Raw genomic sequence first — 20,274 nt, forward strand, 5'->3', positions numbered from 1 at the left:
ATCTGATCTCATATGACGATATTGATATAATATTGATATAAATTGCTCAACCCTATGGACAAAGTGAAACAATGCAGGTTGCAGATACAAGCTGAGATAGGCGGACAGGCTGCCCACTGATGCTCCGCTTTGGTTGAAGTGATGAAAATAATGATTTTATATGCTCATTTTTTGTGTGTTAATGTTCCATCTGCAAATACTACTGGTCCTTTTTGGGTGATCTGTGCAAAAGTACAGTCTTAACACTGTTTACTGTTTAAAAAAGATGGAGGCATACATTAAGAGTATAACTTCTCCAGGCACCACTACACCATTGTTCATCCAAAATAAAGGACAGGTGTCATGCCGAGTTTTGCACCCCCACCATATTGTAACGTGTCGGGTAATCCAAGTATTACCTGTAATGTGATGTGCAACATAAGTGTCTCAACGGTAGCTAGGAACTAATGTGTGTGGGTGTGCCCCTAGGGGAAACGGGGTATATATGACCAGCGGCCGGGGTGCCGGATGTCAGTCAAGCTATGGAGTGAGCGAGACCGGGTGTTGTGTGTAGAGCTAGCTCTGTGAAGCTAGCTGCTAGGAGCTAAAGAAGCCTGTGAATAAAGAACCTGCACCAACTACAACTCTCCGTTCTTTGGCGTATCACCGATACGTTACATTGGGTCAGAAGTGAAGCGGTAACGCCTGATTTCGGTCGAGAGGGGAGAGAGTGAGGAGGAACAACGGAGAATAGTTGGAGATCAAAGGCTCGAGCGACCTAGCGGTAGCGAGCTAGCTGGGTGAGCTAGCTGCTACGAGCGCCACGTGTGATGGTGCGCCTAGAAGAAAGCCTGTCGGCGAACGGGAGAAAAGAGGGGCTGACGACAGAGATCAGCTCGATGCTGGCGGGCATGGAGGCCCGTGTGTTGAAAGAAGTCAGACGTCTGGTGGAAGGAACTCCTGCCTGGGCAGTGGAGGTATTGCGGACGCTGCGAGAAGTCATGCAGCGGTTGGATTTGATGAGCGCAGAGGGAGCGCAGTGTGAAGAACAGCCGGAGGAGCCACAAAATAGACTGTGTTGGAGCTGTGGAGAACCGGGCCATGTGGCGAGGTGGTGCCGAGGCGGACCCGGGAGACGGACCGGGTATGCGGGACAACGACATGGACAGCAGGGAGCCTGCTGGGCATGCGGCGCGATCGGACATTTAGCCAGAGAATGTCAAGAAGCTGTCGGGGATTGGAGGACAGCGAGAGAGGAGAGACAGGTGAGGCTTTGTTGGGCTTGCCAGTCGCCTGAACATTTAGCTAGAGACTGCACTAAGAGTGCGAACGCTGGAAGAGACACACAGCCGGGGGAGCAGCCGGAACAACAGGCAGAGGAGCAGCGGAGTAGCGGAGCAGTGGAGCAGCCTGAGCTACAAGCAGCGGAGCAACGGAGCAGTACAGAGCCGATTGTTCTGGGCAGGAGAGTGACTGTTGAGCCGGCCCAGGCTAGCTGCTCTGGAGCGGGGATCGTTTTGAACAGCCAGAGGGAAGTGAGCGACATCATCTGCAGAGCTGTTACAGTCGGGGGAGCGGCGCTCGTGTCCCCGGGGGAGCGAGAGGGGTCGGGGCCGGAGGAGACGGCCCGGCCAGGCCGCTGCACAGCCCCGACGGCTGCACTGCAGAAAGCCGAGGCGGAGATCGACGCCGATGGTGTTCGCCCTGCTGTCCTCAACACGCCGCACCCTGGGGGAGAGGGACGGGAGGACGAGCGAGGGCAAGAGGTGGAGCAGATAGACGAAGACAGGGCCATCTGGGAGGTCGACGGGCATGAGCGGAGACGCAGACAGATGGAGGATGCGGATATCGGTCCGGTGTATGCGTGGGTGGCGGCCGGACGCCGGCCCCCTGTGGAGGAGATTCACATGTTTTCCGGTGCCACGAAAGGACTGTGGAACATGTTTTCGGACCTGCAACTGGGTGGAGCTGGGGTTTTAGAGAGAAAGGGGCACGGGAAAAGCGGGACCCAGTGGGTGGTACCCGGTTGCCTGCGAGAATTGGCACTGAAGTGGATGCACAAGGGCCCATACGGTGATCGTGGGACCGAAGAGACACTCAGCCTCATCCGTGGACATTTCTACTGGGGCAAACAAAAGGAGGACGTGCGGAGATACTGCAGGGAGTGTGAGGTCTGTGGGGCACAAAAGGTGGGACAGACGCTTTAAAAGGGGGGATGGAAATAGTGGTTGAAGTGAAGTGGGATAATGTGAATAAGAAAAAAGAGGTTTAAATGAAGGTAATGGGAAAAAAAGAATGATGTCAATGTGATGGGTTGTAAAGAGAAAAGAGGGAATGTAAATGTTGGGGAAAAGGGTGCTAATGGGAAGTAACTAAATGATGGTGGGAGTGAATGCAAAATAAGTGGTGTTAAAGAGAAGGGCTATTGGAATGGGAATGTGAACAGAAATGTGGGTTGAATTTAAAGGAATGGGAAAAGAGGGAAGAAATGAAAAGAAATGCAAATAGTGGTGGTGGAATGAAAATTAAGAAGTGCGCTAAAAAGATAAGAGACTATGTGGGAAATTGGGGGAATACAAAATGTTGTGGGGTGGTGTGTTTTGATACAGGGGGATATGTGTGGGTTGTGGGTGTTAACGTGGGCGTTAACAAATGTTGGGTGAGGAGTATGTAACGTGTCGGGTAATCCAAGTATTACCTGTAATGTGATGTGCAACATAAGTGTCTCAACGGTAGCTAGGAACTAATGTGTGTGGGTGTGCCCCTAGGGGAAACGGGGTATATATGACCAGCGGCCGGGGTGCCGGATGTCAGTCAAGCTATGGAGTGAGCGAGACCGGGTGTTGTGTGTAGAGCTAGCTCTGTGAAGCTAGCTGCTAGGAGCTAAAGAAGCCTGTGAATAAAGAACCTGCACCAACTACAACTCTCCGTTCTTTGGCGTATCACCGATACGTTACAATATGTTGGGGCTGTTTTAACTTAAAAACAGGGATGCAAATGTCGGCAGGTAAAAATCGCCGAGATTTGCACCCCTCTCCATAAAGCCAGGAGAGATCCCCGGGTCTCGAGGTCATCTGTACCCAGATTTTAACCACCAAAGTCGGCTTCGATGAGCCAGAAGAGAGCCCCCAAGCATGAAAGTCACCTCCACGCGGATCTAATGCATCAAAGTCGGTCTGCATGAGCCAGGACAGACCCCCTGGCTTGGACATCACGTCTACCCAGACAATTATATCATGTTTAAACAGTTAAGTTTCCGTATAAATCATTACAATATGCTCCCGGAAGGTGGGGATGCAAAACTCGGCATGACACCGGCTCAAACGTTATCGCAATGAGTGGTGACGTCACTGCCTGACTGGAGCTGAGTCACATGACTCGCTGCACTACAACAGCTCTGTGACAGCGCTACTTTAGCATGTAGCTAACTGTTCGCTCCGATGTTATAACGTTAGCAAACCATTAATGAGTAAGTTTAGATGCGATGTTTACCAGTCAGGTGACGCTGTGGTGACCGGGACTCCTGCGCCTGCGCTGTGGTGTTTATGTTGCTGTTAGCTTTAGCTGCCCAGCGGCTCTCTCTGTCTCCAGGCGGTCTGTGTTCAGGCTGAGCTCGCCTGTCTGTCCGCTAGCTTCATGTCTTCTTCTCTCTGGGTGAAGAAGCTACACAGCCGCCATTCTGTCCACAGCTGTTCACTCGCATCGAGTTATGCTGTGGTAGAAAAGCCACAGTGACTCTGGTAAAGCAAAGTAACGTTAGCGGTCTCTACGCTGTCTCTGCTTTGCTGCTGTTGGTTGGTTTCCAGCTGTTGTTGTTATTCCGAGTCAGGGGTCAGAGAGAGTACAGATAGCGCCCCTACTGGGCAACGGGAGTTAAAACAAAGCTGTGTATTTTTCTTCTTCTTCTTTTGAGGTTAATGGCGGTTGGCAAACAGCTTTTTGTGCATTACCACCACCTACTGGAGGTTGATGTCTTCTTCATAGTGGAATCTTACAGTGATTGATTGATTGATTGAAAAGTTTATATCTATACATAAACATAGAGCATTTACATTGTTATATATCCTGACATTTATAGCCTAAGCTAGTTTGCAATGTTTGTCCCTAGATGTTATAAGGCAAATATAAAAACAGGGTACAGAATACAGCTGTTAGGTTACACAAAATATAAAACATAAAACAAATATAGGCCTACATCTGTTATGTACAGTATACAAGATATGTAGTAAAAATACATTAGTGTGTTAATGTAATACATTAATGACATCAAGGATAACAACATAAGATTAGCAACTTAAAATGGAGAGTTTTATCAGGGACTGACTAGTCTCCTTCATCAGCTTATTTCTATCAGTGTTCAAACTACTGGTGGGGGGGAAGTAGGCTACTTCATAGCTTAACTACGAAAATAGTGTCCGCTGTTTATCTCCCTTTCTGCTGCAGCATGTTGAAGAAATAAATGTTCAGTTTGAACAACACCCGTTCTGATCATTATAGAGCAAGATTCATTCATTCATTCATTCATTTTTATTTGTTCCTGTCATGAAAATGCACAATTATACAATATACATTTGGTTACACAATACATCACAATACATGTTTGAAATCAATGCTTTTCATGACTGAAAAGGAGCAGAAAGAAGAATATAATTCTTATTTTTTATCTGCCCCTTACTTGAACACAAATAATCTATAAATGGTCTGTCATTTACAGATACCTACACCATCAACACCGTGATTACAACAACATAAACAAAAATAACCTATAAAAGAAAAAAAAATACAAGCTTAAATCAAATAAAGCTAACATCCAATTAAGTTTCAAGTGCATAATCTCTAATTTGTCTCTCTTTATAAAAAAATTTAAACTGAAAAATATTTGTACAACCCTTTAGGTCCTTCTGTTGAGAATTCCAAAGTTTTACACCAGCAACATAAATACACATTTGTTTTAAAGTGGTCCGAGTAGCTTGATGATGGCTTCCGCTACACAACACTGTATTTACATAGGCTACATTACATATTTGCGGGAATGAGAGGGATCGCACACTTGTGCTGATGTCCAGCATGACTGGTGACGAGGGAAACATGAGTTTGTTTACTGCGTCGCGCCATGCACCGGGTCCGCCTGGTGCGCGGGGTTCTGGAGGGGGGTCTCGGCCGGAGGTGTGGGACCCGGGCAGGGTGAGGGGCAGGGCGGGTGGTGGTTGGGTGGTGGTTGGGGGGCTACCCTGGGTGTCTGCCCAGCGGAGGGGCACTTGGCCTGGGTGGTGGCAGCCTGGAGGTTGGGGTGGCTGGCCTGGGTCTCTGGGCCAAGGGTGGCTTTTGGCCTGGGTGGTGGCGGCCTGGGTGTCTGTGCCCAGCAGACACCTGCTTTCCCCTCCTCTCCTCTCCCCTCCTCTCCCCTCCCCTCCTCTCGTCTCCTCTCCCCTCCCCTCCTCTCCTCTCCCCTCCTCCCGCCTTTTATACACGGTCCCAAACAGCGCAGGACAACGCGATTGGCTGGCTCTGTTTGTTTGCAAATGGAACGCTAACAAAACGGATGTGATGTCATTTAGCCTCCACATCCCAGTTATTTTGCGATAAAGGAACGCACGAGAAGCTCCACCTCACGTTAGTCGGCTGTGCAATGGAGTGGGGCGAGGAGGAACGAATTCCACCCAAACCTAGTCCGCAAAAAAAAAAAATAATAATAATAATAATAACAATAATCGATAAAAATTCCACATGATCGATTCAATTCCTTAACGATCAAATGATGAACATCCCTAATTACAATATCAGTGATGTCACAATGATGTCACTGATGACATCATCAGTGATGTCACAATGATGTCACTGATTACATCACTGATGACATTTGAAGTTTTCATGGCCTTTTGATAATCAGTCTATGTCAGATTATGCATAATGTAGCTATATGACTTTGTCATTGGATTATTCCAAAATGCTGCAGTAAAACCACTTGCTAATCATCAGGTAGGTAGACTGGGGAGTACTGAGCAAGAATCTGGTGGAGTTTGCAGGAAACAAATTGATTTGAAGTTTTCATGGCCTTTTGAAAATCAGCCTATGTAAAGAGGGCTATTATAGCGCCACCATGAGGTCAGTCTGACATAGATCCGTACCTAAATGTAATGCCTTCTTCCTTTGTCCATGCTTCACCCTTCCACCAAGTTTCATGAAAATGTGCATATTAGTTTTTGTCTAATTCTAATAAACAGACATACAGACAGACAAATGGCACCACAAACAACCTCATTGACAATTAATTATTAAAAATGTTGTCTTGAAGAACAATAAAGTAGCCTTAATGACAGATGCATGCATTTCAACAGGGGAAAGTGATAAGAAAAACATTATCTGTGCTGTTTACAACAATCTCTGTGGCCATTAGTAGCCTTTTCTGGGTGTACGAGGCGTACCTGAAGGCACCATGAGGGGCTCACCCACTCTTTACCGTGCAGAGCGAAGTAGACGCTCAATGGATTTTACGTGCAGATAGCGCGACTACGCTTCCTCAAAGTGCGGATGGCGTGACCGCAGTTTGATTTAGGCACGATCCACCCTCCATAGCACCGCCTTATTCCGGTCTTATTCCAACACACATGTAAAAAATAAAATATAGGAACTTCTTTGAAGGCACAATTGAAAAAACTCAGTTTAGCCTAGGCTATTTGTTGTCAATTGTTTCTTGGGAGAGTTGTATTTATTTGGCACCATATATCAAACTGTACAGGCTGAGGAGGAGCAAACTGTTGAAAGTGAAAGTAAAATGTGTCAGTTCAGAGAGCGAGTCAGAGCGACTCCATTTTACATTGAGAGAGCAGAGCAGCAGGAGGGAGAAGCAGGGTGAGTGTAATTACATTATTATTCCTATCATTCTTTTATTCAGGGATGAAACTAGTCACCTTTAGGTACATTTAGGTGAGGTAAAAGTCACCTTTAGGTACATTTAGGTGAGGTAAAAGTCACCTATAGGTACATTTAGGTCAGGTAAAAGTCACCTTTAGGTACATTTAGGTCAGGTAAAAGTCACCTTTAGGTAACATTTAGGTGAGGTAAAAGTCACCTTTAGGTACATTTAGGTCAGGTAAAAGTCACCTTTAGGTACATTTAGGTGAGGTAAAAGTCACCTTTAGGTACATTTAGGTCAGGTAAAAGTTACCTTTAGGTACATTTAGGTCAGGTAAAAGTCACCTTTAGGTAACATTTAGGTGAGGTAAAAGTCACCTTTAGGTACATTTAGGTCAGGTAAAAGTCACCTTTAGGTACATTTAGGTGAGGTAAAAGTCACCTTTAGGTACATTTAGGTCAGGTAAAAGTCACCTTTAGGTACATTTAGGTCAGGTAAAAGTCACCTTCTCGCACTTGTGTTAAGTTAATGATTTGAGTGTTTTTTTTGTGTCTCTGCCCGGGCTGGTATCTGTCACCTTTTTCCACTGAGTTTACGTCCCTGTTGTTTATTGTAAAACCCTCGGTCTTCTCCTGCGTTCACCTGCCTATTTTCCTCTCTCTCAACGCTCATAGAAAAGATGTAACAGTGAGATAATGACGTCAGTAAAACAAAGAGGGAAGTTGATCTGGGCGGTGGCCCTGTACTTCACAGAAGCCCAGAAAAAATTGAAAAAATAGAAAAAATAAATAAAGCTCGCACACTGCAAAGGCTCCAGTTAGGTGTGTTTTATTTGACACCGGTGGGTTACGTTTCGGGCAGCATGCCCTTCCTCAGACAGTGTGACATAGGAAGACGCCATCTTAAATACATGCATGGAACAGTCACATGACGCAGTCAAGTGGGTCAACTCGGTCATGTGACAGGAAAAGCTTGGATGAAGAAAGTTACATACAAATACAATTATACATTGTGATCAAAAGTGAAATTAGCACAGTTATGGTATATTGGCTATACTCCAGACTTTTATGTGGACAGAACCAAGTCTGACCACAGAGAAAACAACACATCTCCCACAAAATGGGCCTGGGCATCCACTAGAGGTGCCCAGGATGACAGTATACAGAAATAGGAATGGAACAATACAGATAATATATTATAAATGACAGATAAAGCAGGACAACTCACATATGCATTGTACTGCTAATTTAAATGAGTTCCAAAGTGGTATTAATGCCTGAATGCGAGATCTGCATATGTGAAGGAGATATATATATTGTAACGTTCTTAGTACTTCATGAGGCAGAGGCTTCTTTCTGGTACAGGTTCTTTATTCACAGTTATTCATATTTACAACTCTCCGCTGTTGTCATGCTCATAGATAGCAGCTTTCCCTTCGGCAGTGCGCGGAGACTGACGCGCATGCTCAGTCTCCCCCCGGAAGTCGTCCCACAGCATAGTGCTCCCCAACATAACACTCCCCCACACAGTTCCTATCTGTAGCGGAGACACTACCATTGCTCACCACTATGTGTGTACTGCTGATTCGCTACATACTCCCCGCCCAACAATAAGGTCAACGCCCACGTTGACACCACATCACACCTCCCCTGTACCAACACTCCCAGCATCTTTTTTTTCTTTTTAACAGTTCTTTGTTTTTTAACCACATTTTATGTTTCCATCTCAGGCTTTTCCCACGTCTCCTCCCCACAATATCTCATGCCATACACATCATTCACTTTCCATTATAACACTTCCAACCACCATCTCCTCCTTTTTTTTTTTTTTTTTTTTAGTACAACTCGAAGTTGCTCAAATGTCCTGGAGCCCTTGGCTCTCTCCGTGGCCGTGTTAGTCTCTGTGAATCTGCCGGTGGGCCTGACCCCACCTGCAGTGTCTCTGGTGCTTCAAGTCTCTGAGTGGGGCCCGCCCGGTCATGGCCGGACGTCCCTCTCTGTGGAAACAGATTCCTTCTTTCACTCTGTCTAAGTGAAACCGCTGGGCGGCCGAGATCTGGGGGAAGGGTGCACCCCCCCCGGTATGGGGCCAACCTGTCTCTGTGGAGTACCTTCTTGCCACCAAGTGGCATCTGCACTCGGTACACCACCTCCCCCATTCTCTCCATGACCCTGCATGGGCCTGTCCAGTGACAGTCCAGTTTAGGGCTACGCCCTTTTTTTCTCCGGGGTGTGTACACCCACACCAACTCCCCCCCCTGGAAATGGTTTCCCTTTGCCCTCACATCATAGTTCCTTTTTTGTTTCATGCCTGCTTTCTCTAGCTGGTCCCGAGCGAAGTTGTGAGCGGACTCTAATCGATCTTGTAGCCTCCTGGCGTACTCTCTCCCCGGGGGAGCGTCCAGTGCATCCGGTGGCTTGCCGAACGCCATTTCTGCTGGTGTCCGCAGTTCTCGACCTAACATGAGCAGGGCGGGTGTGCAGGAGGTGGACTCGTGTGTTGCGGATCTGTAGGCCATGAGGATGAGAGGCAGGTGCGTGTCCCAGTCTCTCTGGTGCTCCTCCGTGAGGATGGCCAACTGCTTTTTCAGTGTCCTATTGAATCTTTCTACTAGGCCATCGCTCTGGGGGTGCAATGCTGTGGTCCGTGTCTTTCTAATGTTCAGTTTCTCGCACATGGTGGCGAACACTCGTGACTCAAAGTTTCTTCCTTGGTCACTGTGTAGGGTCTCTGGTGCTCCGAACCTACTGAACATGCCTGTGACTAGTGCGTCGACCACCGTCCCCGCCTCCTGGTCGGGCAGCGCGTATGCCTCTGGCCATTTTGTAAAGTAGTCCATGGCTACTAGGACGTATCGATTTCCACTCTCTGAGCGTGGAAACGGCCCCATCACGTCTACCCCTACCCTCTCCATGGGGGCTCCTGCTGCTAGCTGTTGGAGCGGGGCGCGAGACTGGTCTAATGGCCCTTTGTACGCCGCGCAGAGGTCGCAGCGCCGACAGAAGTCCTGTACGTCTCTCCTCATCCTCCCCCAATAAAAGCCTTGTCTGATGCGACGGAGGGTTTTGCTTACCCCAAAGTGGCCCGCCCCTACTGTCCCATGGCAGCTCCTGCACACCTCATCTCTCAGTGTCGTTGGCACTACTTTTCGCCACTTGTTTTCTCCCGTTGCTGGCTCTTTCCAGCACTTCATCAGCACTCCACTGTTCAATCTCAGGGTGTCAAACCCTGCCCACAGCCCTTTGGTTGTGTCGGTGGCCCCCGCCACCTCCTCCCATTGCGGCTTCTGGCCCGCTTCTACCCACTGCAGCACTGGTGACAGCTCCCTGTCGTTTTCCTGGTGGCCCTTCCAATCTGCTGCTTCTGCCATCCGCAGTGTCTTGCACACTGGCCCATCTCCCGTGTGGTTAGGGCAGACTCTAGCGTCTTCTTGGAGCTCTCTCTCTCTCCCCTCTCTCTTCTCACAGTACACACACCCCCTTTCCGCGCAGGGTCGTCGTGACAGGGCATCTGCATTTACGTGGTGTCTCCCTGCTCTGTGCTCTATGGTGAAGTTATAGTCCGCCATTCTCTCTAACCAGCGGCACACCTGTCCCTCCGGCTCCCGGAAGGACCATAACCACTGCAGCGCTGAGTGGTCCGTATGGTGAACTGAGGCTGTCCCAGGAGGTAGTATCTAAAGTGTCTCAGTGCTTCTACGACTGCTAGGAGCTCCCGGCGTGTGACGCAGTAGTTTCTTTCTGTCTTATCAAACGTCTTACTGAAGTACCCCACCACCTGCTCCCCCTCCGGCCCTGCCTGGGACAGCACGGCCCCCATACCCCCATTGCTGGCATCAGTGTCTAGTAGGAACGGCAGTGCGGGGTCTGGTGCTCTAAGCACGGGGGTCTCGGTCAGCGCTTTCTTGAGGGTTTCGAACGCTAGGTGGCATTTTGCTGTCCAGTTGAAGTCTGTGTTCTTTTCTTTAAGCCGGAACAGTGGCTCTGCGATGTCAGAAAATCCTTTTACAAACTTTCTGTAGTAGGATGCTAACCCTACGAAGCTCTCGAGTTCACTTTTGTCTCTGGGGGTGGGCCATTCTGAGACTGCCCGTGTTTTTTCCTCTAGAGTGCGGATGCCCCCCTCGCCGATGCCATGTCCCAAGAACTCTACCCTCTTCTTCAGGAAGTGGCACTTATCTGGGTGTAGCTTTAGACCCGCCGCTGCTATTTTCTGTAGGACCTTTCGTAATGCTCCCACCGCTGCCTGAAACGAGCCCCCGTGTGTCAAGATGTCATCTAAGTATACGACGCATTCTGTTTGGGGAATGTCCCCCAGCAGTTTCTCCATTAACCGCTCGAACGTTGCGGGTGCGTTACACAGCCCGAAACTGAGTACTCGAAACTGCCACAGTCCTCTCTCGGTGCGGAAGGCGGTCTTTGGCTTGGCATCGTCGCAGAGGGGCACCTGCCAGTACCCACTGCGGAGGTCTAGGGAGGAGAACCAGGCTGACTCCCCCACTATGTCTAGTAGCTCCTCGATGACGGGCATCGGGTACGCGTCTTTTTTTGTCACTTTGTTCAACCCTCTATAGTCTACGCAAAATCGCATCTTTGCGCTATTTTTCTTTTTTACCAACACTACTCCCGATGCCCATGGGCTCTCTGACGGCTCGATGATCCCTGCCCTCAGCATGTTTTCTACAGCTTCGTTCGCTATATCTCTTCTTGCTGCTGGAATTCGACGGGGATATGATCTGATGGGCCGCGCCCCTTCAGTGTCTATTTGGTGTTCTACCAGGTGAGTGCAGCCTAGTTCATCGTCCGACATCGCGAAAATGTCTTTGTACTCTTCTAGTACTCTCCACAGTTCGTCGCTCTGTTGTGGTTCTAACCCCTCGCTCTGACGTTGGTGTAGTGTCCTGAGCATTTCTAACCTCTCTCTCTCTCCCTCTGCCTGTTGCATTGGCTGAGGGCAAGTGTTTGGAGGTGGGCTAGGGGCGTGGTTTTGGGGGGGGGCTGGGCCTGCTAGGTGGGGTTCATGCTCTACGGTGACGCGGTACACGGTGATGTTGTTAACGTTAGGCCGTTCCCTTGGAACGGTGGGCGGGTGGCTCATTTGGACTACCGCTCCTTCTGCAAATGTCAATGTGCTTTTTCCTAGGTCTACTGTGCATTTGTTCATCGTTAAGTAGTCTTCCCCCAGGATGCAAGGCCCCGCCATTTCTACCACCCACACCGGAAAGTCCACTGTCTGTCCCCCCACTGTTATCATTACGTGTCCCCTCCCCCTCATTGGCATTAACTCACCGGACACTGTTCTTAGCAGCTGTGCTGCTGGCTGCTCCAGGCGCATCCCCTCGGGCATCATGTTGACGTTCACCAGCGTCGCCGTACACCCCGTGTCCACCAGGGCGGCGCAGTATCTCCCCTGTAGGTAGGCTGGAACATGGCAGCCGTTCATCGCGCGCGGCCCGCTCTGCATGTTGACAGCTCCGGCGATTCAAGATTCAAGATTCAAGATTCAAGTTTATTATTTGTCCCCGAAGGGCAATTTGTGTGCAGCAGACATAAAAAGCATAGCGAATACATGAAAAAACAAAACATGAACAAATTAAAACAAACATGGAGCATGGCAGCAGTTTTCCAGCAGAAAAAGGATCAAGTAAACACAGGATAAAATAAAATAAAAACAAAATAAAAACACACCTCAAAGGATCTGTACGATGTACTTAAAAGTAGTAAAGACACGTACAATGTACTTAAAAGTAGTAAAAGACACGTGCATGAACTTAAAAGTAATAAGAGTCCAGGACTATTTGAGCTCACATAAATAGGTAGGTAAAAAATAAATAAAGATATATCTCGAATATAAAATATATAAAGAATATTTATAGCAGCAATACCTACCTAAGAAGAGAGACAAGGAGAGAGAGTGCATCATCTCCTCCGCCCAGCAGCGTTTAAGCTGCACGAGAGACAGAAAAAAGAGGGCGAGACAGAGAGAGAGAGAGAGAGAGAGAGTGCACTATCTCCTCCTCTCAGCAGCATTTAAAGCTGTGATGGAAACAGGAACGAAAGACAGTTTATATCTGTTTCTCGTAGCCCTCGGAACCTTTAGCCGAAGGCCCGAAGGGAGCAGCACATACTCTGGACAGAGAGGATGAGTATCGTCCATGCGAATGGACATGGCCTTTTTAAGCACCTGTTTGTTAAAAATGTGGTCCAGGCTACTAAAATTTACTCCGGCTATTTTTGATGCCGCTCTCACGATCCTCCCGAGAGAGTTCCTCCCTTGAATACCAAGGTTTCCATACCAACAGATAATAGAGAATGAGATTACAGACTCGATATAGGCACAATAAAATAGTTTCATCAGAGTCCTGTCAACCTGGAATCTAGCAAGCTTCCTTAGGCAAAAGAGGCGTTGTTGACCTTTTTTGCACAGCATTTCACAGTTTAGATCGAACTTCAACTTGCTGTCAAAAATAGTGCCAAGATATTTATAATTGGTCACCAAGTCTACTGGTTGCCCATGGACAACACTGTTCTGGGGAACTGGGGAGGATCGTCTAAAATCAACACAGATCTCTTTAGTCTTTGAGACGTTAAGTTGGATGTCGTCTACTTCGGGGCACGGCGGAGCCCCACCTCTCTGTTGCTGTCGGTGGGCTCCCTCCTGCGACGCTGTGGCTACGGGGACTGTGGCATCGTAGACCCGTCTCGCCCCATCTGGACGGGCCCCGTACCGTTTCCCTGGTTCCACGCTCTCCGGCGGCAGTCTGCTTCCCGATGACCGGGGCGCCCACATCCCCAGCAGATCATGCTCCCTCTAGCCCAGCTGTTGTTCCGCTGGGTGGGCTGTCGAGCGGGGTTGGGCTGCAGGGTCGCTCTGCGGAGCAGTTGTTCTTTGAGCTGTTGTACTGACTCGGACAGTTCTTTCACCATGTTGCCTTGTTCTGCCAAAGCCGTCTTCCACGCTGGCTCTTCTTGTATCGTGCTTTCCGCTGCCATTCTCACTACGGGGACAGCTCTCCCCTCTTCGCTGTTCATGGCCCAGCCCTCCACTGTCTCTCTTTCAAACGCCAGCTCTAGCGCTATTTCTAGTGTCTTTGGCCGTTGCAGCATTACTTGCTCTCGTAGCCCTCGCGGCGCGATAGCCTGGACGAAGTAGTTTCGGGCTAGCTCGTCCAGTGCTTCTGGCGGCAGCCGGCTGTATACACGCCGGCTGAGGATCTCAATGTCTGTGGCTAGCGCCCGCAGCGACTCCCCTGGTCGTCTACGCCTGTTACACAGTTCTGCGACCATAATGCCTTCTTCTTTGCATCGTCCGAAACGCCTCCTCAGGGCCGCCATCACAACGTCTAAGTCTTTGGTATCTGCCATTGCTGCTACACATGTTATAGCTTCACCCTCGAGTGACATTACCAGATGACTGGCTCTCTCTCCCCTCGACCAGCCATTCATTTCCGCTGCTACGTTGAACATTGTGCAATATGGCTCCCATTCGCCTTTACCGTTGAATTTTGGCGGGGTGATTTCCTTTCTTCCTCGCCGCCCGCCGTCCTTTGTCTCCTCGACCCGTGTCCCGTCTTTGTCTCCGGTTCTCCGGCTAGCTTCACCGGGCTGTGGCACAGCCTCCATGGCTACAGCGGTGTTGTCAACCCGCTCGATCTTCACTCTCACCGGCCTCGGCTCTTCCGCTCTCTCCGCCGCCTCGTTAGCCTGCCTGCTAGCCTCTTTGAGCCGCGGGGTAGCTTCCGTGGCTACGGGGATATCGCCGTTTAGTTCGGATTTTATCATCACAAACCCCAGGCTTGCTGCTGCTATCCCCGCCTGGATCTCTGTGGTAGCGGCCGCTTCTACCCAGTCTTCTTCCTCCTCGGATGCTTGGTAGTCCGCCCCGGCTCTTTCTCTTCCCGCCTCCCGTTTGAGTCTTTGCTTCTCTTTCTTCAGGAACTCGTTAACCATCTTGCCGATTCTGGAGGTAATTCACCGTTTTAAACTTCTGACGCCAATGTAACGTTCTTAGTACTTCATGAGGCAGAGGCTTCTTTCTGGTACAGGTTCTTTATTCACAGTTATTCATATTTACAACTCTCCGCTGTTGTCATGCTCATAGATAGCAGCTTTCCCTTCGGCAGTGCGCGGAGACTGACGCGCATGCTCAGTCTCCCCCCGGAAGTCGTCCCACAGCATAGTGCTCCCCAACATAACACTCCCCCACACAGTTCCTATCTGTAGCGGAGACACTACCATTGCTCACCACTATGTGTGTACTGCTGATTCGCTACAATATATATGTGTGACTATATGTACATACACTAATAGGAGGAAAGCTCACCGAAGCCTGTCATGACGCAGTTTATTAAACCGTTAAATTAACCCATGTAAACAGGTCAATGGGCCACTTCCAAAAGGACTAACCCAATGAGTGAGCTGGAGCACACAAAGTCACTTAAATAAATTTAATAAAGGTACAAAACTGACGTTTCGACGCGCACTGCGTCTTCTTCAGAGTCAAAACCGTTAAATTAACCCAGTTTGATTCCATCTGTGTGTCTGAGACTCTGCGAGATGAGCGTCTTTCAGTCACATGACTCCTCATAAAGAGAGAAACGGCTTGTTGACTTTCTGCAGGCAGATCAGGACTTCAGAGCGGGGTGGGAAACTAATCTGCTTCATATTATATTAGGCTTACAGAGGGCCTACTACTACTGTACATGCGTCGACTTGCCTACAGAGTCTGACTGGTCCGCGTGTGTTGTGTCATCCGCCTGTCGTCTCTGACTGAGGGCGGAGGCGGAGTTCTCATAAACCAGCAGTTTCACTGAAATCTGTGACCACCGTGGGTGACCACAGAGGGGCGCTGATGCACCTGTTCTACAGATTTCAGCACCTGACTGACAGTATCCACCCCACACACTACAGCCAGCTGTTGATCTGCTTGAAAATGCAATTCTCATTGAAGACAAGTGTTGATAAAAAAACAATAATGAATGAAGCTAGAATAAAATTGTGTGTGTGTGTGTGTGTGTGTGTGTGTGTGTGTGTGTGCGTGTGTGTGTGTGTGTGTGTGTGTGTGTGCGTGTGCGTGTGTGCATGTGTGTGTGTGTGTGTGTGTGTGTGCATGTGTGTGTGTGTGTGTGTGTGTGTGTGTCGCATTGAAATAGCACGGTGGACAGTCAGAGCGGTGCGGTGGGGGTTGGTGGCCAGACGTTTGCCGGAGTTCGATTCCCAGCGTTTCTAAACCGTGAGTCGCATAACAAAACACACACATGACCAAACCATTTCCCTAACCTGAACCAAGTTGTTTTAATTGCATAAATATAACCGTTTATCCCCCCCCCTCCCGCCCCCAGTATAACTGGTTTACCTCTGAGACTGACTGAAGTGTACAAGTGAGAAAATAACTAAAGCTTATTTGTATAGCACCTTTCATAGATACAAGATCACAAAGTCCAGAAGATGAGGAAGGAGGAGGAGGAAGAGGATGGCAGAGCAGAGTCTCCAGTACCCAGCTGTCTGTCTATGAAGACTGACTGGTCTAAAGATCATCCTCCATGCTTCAGTAATGAACCTGGACCTTCAGACACAAGGTAAGAGGACTGTTATACTGTAATGAGGAAATGTTATTTGATAACCTACACGATTGCACTGAAAACTACAGAGACAAGGAGTGACCATAGGGAGAAAAAACACGTTTTATGGAGGACAAGATATACAGTATATTTCACTTCCTGGATGTAGGTCAGACCTGCCATCAGTTTGGCTCGATTCATGCACACAGAAGACATTTTATTCCATACATTTTTTGTTTTTCATTCCTCCTAATTCATAATGTGTGCACACAAACTAATTATACAATTAAAACTTCACATCAATTATCCCAAAAAGCAGAGTCGTTTGATCACCTCTGAAAACATGTTGCCTTTTCTTTTGATTTACAGAGGTCAGTACCACAGGCAGAGAGCAGAGTCTCCAGTACCCAGCTGTCTGTCTATGAAGAGTGACCGGTCTAAAGATCAACCTCCACTCTTCAGTAATGAACCTGGACCTTCAGACACAAGGTAAGAGGACTGTTATACTGTAATGAGGAAATGTTATTTGTAGGGCTGTCAGCGTTAATGCGCGCCGATCATAACGCGCGCCGATCATAACGCGTTTTTTTTTAAATCGCGTTAATCGCATGCCGCTATTTTGTCCCTTCGTCGCCCCGTACTTGTAGTCAAGCCGTTCGGTTTCCTGTCTCCTGCTTGTGCAGGCAGGCATGGAAGAGAACGACAGCAATACGCTTTTAAATGGATCGTTTTACTTCCCAAATGGCACAGTGGATAAGTCAAGAGCCGTAGTTTGCACCTTGTGAAAAACGGAATTAAAATATCACCGAAGTACATCGAGTTTGAGGCGAGCGATCACCTGAAAGTAGCTAGCAGCCAGCTAGCTAGCGCGAGACTCCTCACTCATTATTCCTTCAGAGTCTCGGATGCGCGGGTCCTCTAACCACTGGGAGGTCGGCTCCAATGGCTTCACGCGATATACACGTTATCAATACACAGTTTCCAATACCGAGCCATTGTTCACATGGAATTGCCAAAGTTTTTAGCTCAGACACAGCCTTCTTCGGCTGTGTCATTTTGGTTTTCGACTGCTCCACAGCGCCGCCGCCGGAAGTATTGGTTTTGGAGTGTTTACAATTATTGTGCATTTATTTTCTATTCAAGATGCATTTTGTAGACATTTTGTGACCTCTTGTCTACATTGCACTTCTATTGTATAGAAAATAAATCTAAAATTCAAGATCACAAAGTACATTTATTTGCATTCATTTGATTCCCAATCACGACACACTGGTAATAATTATTAATATCTAATAAAAAATGCTTTGCAATGCAAAATAATAGCATTTTAAACATGCGATACAAAGACGTGATTAATCGCGATTAATTATAATTAATCGCACGATTAATCGCGATTAAGAAAATTAATCGTTTGTCAGTCCTAGTTATTTGATAACCTACACGATTGCACTGAAAACTCCAGAGACAAGGAGTGACCATAGGGAGAAAAAACACATTTTATGGAGGACAAGATATACAGTATATTTCACTTCCTGGATGTAGGTCAGACCTGCCATCAGTTTGGCTCGATTCATGCACACAGAAGACATTTTATTCCCTCAATTTTTTGTTTTTCATTCCTCCAAATTCATAATGTGTGCACACAAACTAATTATACAATTAAAACTTCACATCAATTATCCCAAAAAGCAGAGTCGTTGTGTTTGATCACCTCTGAAAACATGTTGCCTTTTCTTTTGATTTACAGAGGTCAGTACCACAGGCAGAGAGCAGAGTCTCCAGTACCCAGCTGTCTGTCTATGAAGACTGACTGGTCTAAAGATCATCCTCCACTCTTCAGTAATGAACCTGGACCTTCAGACACAAGGTAAGAGGACTGTTATACTGTAATGAGGAAATGTTATTTGTAGGGCTGTCAGCGTTAACGCGCTAATCGCGCGTTAACGCGCGCCGATCATAACGCGTTTTTTTTTTTTAATCGTTAATCGCATGCCGCTATTTTGTCCCTTCGTCGCCCCGTACTTGTAGTCAAGCCGTTCGGTTTCCTGTCTCCTGCTTGTGCAGGCAGGCATGGAAGAGAACGACAGCAATACGCTTTTAAATGGATCGTTTTACTTCCCAAATGGCACAGTGGATAAGTCAAGAGCCGTAGTTTGCACCTTGTGAAAAACGGAATTAAAATATCACCGAAGTACATCGAGTTTGAGGCGAGCGATCACCTGAAAGTAGCTAGCAGCCAGCTAGCTAGCGCGAGACTCCTCACTCATTATTCCTTCAGAGTCTCGGATGCGCGGGTCCTCTAACCACTGGGAGGTCGGCTCCAATGGCTTCACGCGATATACACGTTATCAATACACAGTTTCCAATACCGAGCCATTATTCACATGGAATTGCCAAAGTTTTTAGCTCAGATACAGCCTTCTTCGGCTGTGTCATTTTGGTTTTCGACTGCTCCACAGCGCCGCCGTCGGAAGTATCGGTTTTGGAGTGTTTACAATTATTGTGCATTTATTTTCTATTCAAGATGCATTTTGTAGACATTCTGTGACCTCCTGTCTACATTGCACTTCTATTGAATAGAAAATAAATCTAAAATTGAAAACATGTTGCCTTTTCTTTTGATTTATAGAGGTCAGTACCACAGGCAGAGAGCAGAGTCTCCAGTATCCAGCTGTCTGTCTATGAAGACTGACCGGTCTAAAGATCAACCTCCACACTTCAGTAGTGAACCTGGACCTTCAGACACAAGGTAAGAGAACTGTTATCCCATAAGCCTACCTGATGGAATATGGTTCAATGAGATTGTATTCATGAAATCAAGTTAGTAGTAAAGATATGATGGAATACTGGAAAGAGAAAAATACAAGCTCATTGATATTTGAGTAGAAAAAAAGGCTATTATTTCATTCACTAAGAATAAGAATAAGATAACAATAAAATGAGATACATTTAAATTATCTCTGTAGATTTGGATCAATTGAGCAACAAATAATTTCAAGATATATAAAACTAAATAAAATATAAGCTACAGTGGGTGGAATTAAATATAACACAACTGACAATTGCAAACACAACAAGCATTTAATGTGTGATAAGCTGGAAACTGTTTGTCTCTATGAAACCAAATATCAAAGCCTAAAACATCTTATTGGTTACTTAAAACAATGCCTCCTTGGTCTCATCACATCATTATTAGCTCTCACATTTTGTTCACACAGTGTTAAGATACATTTATGAGTGAAATCCTACATACTGAGGTCATCATAGTTATAAACTTTGGGATCAATAGATATAACGAGAAACAGTCAATTAGGAAAGGGGAGGGGACTTAAATGACACGGCCAATCAACCGGAAAGCCTCTCCTGAGTCAAACAAGTCATCACTCATGTGAATGTGAGTTAGGATCAACACATACAGATGATGAAAACCAGCTTGGTAAAATGTGTAGAAATGTCTGCAACAGATGACAGACTGACCTGTTCTACCACTAGAACATAACCAGGCCAAGAAACATGAATGAAAATATGTACAATATGAAAGTATAAATATATACAGTATAAAAACAAAGGAAAACATATAAACACTAGAGGGCACTCTGTAGAATGCATACCTCCACCAACCTTTCTACAGAGTTTTGTGATGTTACGTGAATCCATTTGAAATGTAGGTGCCTTTTTGTGATTGGCCAAACCCCCTTTTTGCCAGTGGCCGTGCAAAGTACATGTACATGCATAATCTATGATAATAATATAAACATAATAAATAATCTAAATAATCTAAACAAATAAAATAGAAATCAACAAATGAAGACAATAGTAGAATATGAGAACAAAACATGAATTTGAAGTGACTAGAACTAATGATATGTATCAAACATTT

The 20,274-nt window shown here is 47.0% G+C and overlaps 1 protein-coding gene across 1 annotated transcript in view; it reads left to right on the plus strand.

The window, feature by feature from the left end:
- Positions 1-6,079: 6,079 nt before the first annotated feature.
- The window catches only part of LOC310800029 (protein NLRC3-like), a gene marked incomplete at both ends in the record, with an annotated part of 37,246 nt that continues 23,051 nt past the window's right edge, over positions 6,080-20,274 (plus strand). The window contains 3 exons of the mRNA XM_083662624.1: positions 6,080-6,084; positions 18,142-18,261; positions 19,024-19,071. Coding sequence (XP_083518750.1) covers positions 6,080-6,084; positions 18,142-18,261; positions 19,024-19,071 — 173 coding nt within the window. The remainder of the gene's footprint in view (positions 6,085-18,141; positions 18,262-19,023; positions 19,072-20,274) is intronic.

This window comes from Poromitra crassiceps (assembly GCF_964638095.1).
Source record: "Poromitra crassiceps genome assembly, chromosome: 29".
NCBI lineage: Eukaryota > Metazoa > Chordata > Actinopteri > Beryciformes > Melamphaidae > Poromitra > Poromitra crassiceps.